At 43.8% G+C, this 3,234-nt stretch overlaps 1 protein-coding gene across 1 annotated transcript in view; it reads right to left on the bottom strand.

Moving 5' to 3' along the window:
* The window catches only part of TRAPPC10 (trafficking protein particle complex 10), a 92,128-nt gene that overhangs the window by 48,484 nt on the left and 40,410 nt on the right, over positions 1 to 3,234 (bottom strand). The window contains exon 7 of the mRNA XM_019524026.1: positions 2,650 to 2,897. Within this exon, the coding sequence (XP_019379571.1) occupies positions 2,650 to 2,897 (248 nt within the window). The remainder of the gene's footprint in view (positions 1 to 2,649; positions 2,898 to 3,234) is intronic.

A 3,234-nucleotide genomic window follows, 5' to 3' on the forward strand; every position in this document is an offset into this window, starting at 1 on the left:
GGTAGGGGGCAAGCAGTAGAGAAGTTGTGTGGGCAGGCAGTGTGGAGGCAGTGAGAGGCAGGCAGCTTGCCCCCTGCTACTTGGTTCCCACCCCACAACAACTTACTCCCCATTGTGCCTGCCTTCCACAGGGTCAGGTCCCTGCCCCTCCCCCTCCTCAAGTCTATACCCACCCACCCCCAACCTGGTCCCTCTTACCTTTGCTGCATGGTGGCAGGTTCCACCCCTGCTGCAGCCTGGGGCACTGGGGACAGCTCCAACTTGCCCGACAGTAGCAGTGCAGAGCCAGCACTGCTGCTACGGGCCAGGCTGAAGCAAGCACTCTGAGCTCCAGACTGCAGTGAGGACAGAGCCTGCTGTAGGTGTAGCAAAAAGGTAAAGAGGAGTGCAGCAGACGGGAAGCAGCAGCGGTGCTGTAGGCGGGAGGGCTGAGGATAGTGAGGGCTTGAGGCTGTGGTGGAGGAGTGGCAGGGGGTGCAGAGGTAGTGGGGGCCAGCAGCAGCTGCATTTCCAGCCCCAATGCTAGGTTGGGGACAGAGCTGGAGCTGGAGCCACTGCCTGCCCCCTCCACCTCATATTTTTTTCTAAGGCAAGGGGGGCTTTTCCCCCCTCCTGCAGTGTTAAATGGGGAAATACCTCATCTTCTAATCAAGTAAATATAGTATTAAGAAATGACAGGCAAATACACAATATTGGAAAAATATTAAAGACTCGAATTCTGAATTAACTTTTAGCCAAAAGACAAGGAACACTGCGCATCACTCAGTTTAGATATCTGCTAAATGTGCAGTGGCTGTTAAAACACACACAGGTGGATACACTATATTAAGAGGACCAAACAGGAGAAATAGTATGGCATGTCCTTAAATGCTACCGTCTCACCTTGAACACTCACACTGAGTTTTGATCACCTCATCTCAAAACGAATGCAGATGCACTAGGAAAGTTCCAGAGAAGGGCAATAAAAATTAGAGGGCAAGAGTGGCGTGGGGTAGGATTTGAGATGTACAGTGTAGGAAGTAGCTCCAGTTTACAGAGATTTAGAAAAATAGATTTCTACATTTTGGAAAGAAGAAAGAAAATATGAAAGTATAAAAAAACAAATGGTATAAGTGTACAGGGAGCCCCTGAATATTGTGTATTAAGCTACACGAATGACATGACTCTCCAAATTGAAAGGCAAAACACTTCAGCCAGAAGAAGAATATTTATAATGCAACTCACAACTTAGTTATGGAACCTACTGCCACAGTAATTTAAAAGACAGTTAGAAGGATTCTTCTTGGCAACCGTCGATCCTCTGGATCACAATGTATGCAACTATCACACCAAGACCTTCAGCGCATACTCCTAAGCAAGTGTGTATGGAGGAGTAAAGTCTACCCTAGACCTACCACTCCCCCTTTACACCACTCAAGACAGAATCCAAAGGCCAGAACTAGTTCAACCGTGCAGTGCCTCAATGGTTGGAGATTCTGCCAGAGAGCAACAGATTAGATTTGCTACCAACTACCTAACACCTCAGCAAGGGTGTGTTTTTGTCAGGGTGATGTTGACCCGTAGCCTCTCTCCAACCAAAGGGTATCCACAAGGCAGTGGGGGGGCTAGGGTTTTGGGGCACCCTATACTTGCCTTACTCTAGAGATTGCAACGTTTTGGTATTATAGGAGCTACGCCACCATCAGCAGCCCCCACCACATTGCTACTAAGCCCTTCCAGTCATACCCAGACTAAAATGAGTATCTGCAGTTACAATGCATGTAAAACTAATAAAGAACCAGAAATTCACAGCATTCAGTACCTACACAAATCATCAGCTGGAGTCAAGAAGATGTTTTCCCACCATGATATAAATTGCTGTTTCTGGAAACTCTGAGTTTGACAATTTACTAATAATGGAATCTGGTCATTTGTTATACACCCAGGTACAAGATGACCATACTGCAATGGAGAGATTTATGCACAAAGAAAAACCTGCTCTAAAAAAATCTGCAATAGGAGAACACCTGTATATACAGTCGCTTGCTTCAACATGCACTTGTTGCCACAAGTTGATAGAGACAGCCAAAGAAAGGAGGTCAATATAAAGATGATGTTTGGCACCAAATGGAAAGAGAATAAGAACAACAACAGATGGTCAAAAAGAATGTGACTAAAGTTGGCAATAACAGAGCAAAAGAGCAGAAACTGTTTACCATGCAGAACTACACTTTGTAGCAAATTGCTCTATACAAAAATGTTGGCTTCCCTACCTTAATGCCTAGAGACCTCTATATTGGTTATTGCATACAAACCTAATGTTTTGGCAACACATCAAGCCATTTGTAATAAATTCAAAGGAGTAGTAGATGAATTACTTCACTTATTTCATGGTAACCTTCATTTTTCAGATAAATGCCCAAACATTTTAAAAACAGTATGATCAACATACTACATACAAAAAAACTAAGCCTTTCACGAACTCCAAGTTATCTTCCAAAGGGCAATACTCATGTTTATTTTTATCACACAGTTATTTGAACTGTAGTGTATTATAAATTTAAAGCGCATCTATCTATAGCATAATTTAGGTACTATACCATCAATGTTTAATAGCAGTGCTCTCTGTGACCACTTCTTGGTTGTTAATTAAGAAATACATCAACTCACTTCAAGTAGCTTGAGCTCCTGCACACAGTTGTGAAGAAGCTCCAATGCTCGCTGTGACACCTCCCATGGTCTCTGCAAGAAGATTAGCAGCGTGCATTGTCGAGAAAACAGGTAACTACGCAAGTCCAACAGAGTGGCTTCTTGATTCTGAATGAGCTCCCGTTTCTCCATATCTATTGGTTTACGCAGAATCAATCCATTCCAGCTCCGAACTGGCTGGCAGAAAAATGTCAACCAATTTGCTCCATCTAAATAAACAAATATATACACAACATTTTGCAAACTAAATCATTTCACTTAGCTAAAGCTTCTTTACCTACTACCATATTGGGGCCAAACTTTTTGAACTTGCATCACCAGATTTAGGCATACAAATAAACTGGCCTCAATTTTAGAAGTGCTGAGCTTCCACAGCTTTGACGTAGCTATTTGCTGTAGGTGCTTAACATTTAGACATCTGAATTTTCAAAATGTTGACGTAATTACATATTTGATCTTTACATTGTGGCCATGGGCGACTGGTGCCGCTTTAGTCAGGGGGGACATATGCCTCCCCAGGGGCCAGTCGGGGGGGGGGGGGGGGGG

This window comes from Gavialis gangeticus, unplaced genomic scaffold (genome assembly GCF_001723915.1).
Source record: "Gavialis gangeticus isolate Ggan-Ray unplaced genomic scaffold, GavGan_comp1, whole genome shotgun sequence".
In the NCBI taxonomy this organism is placed as follows: Eukaryota; Metazoa; Chordata; order Crocodylia; family Gavialidae; genus Gavialis; species Gavialis gangeticus.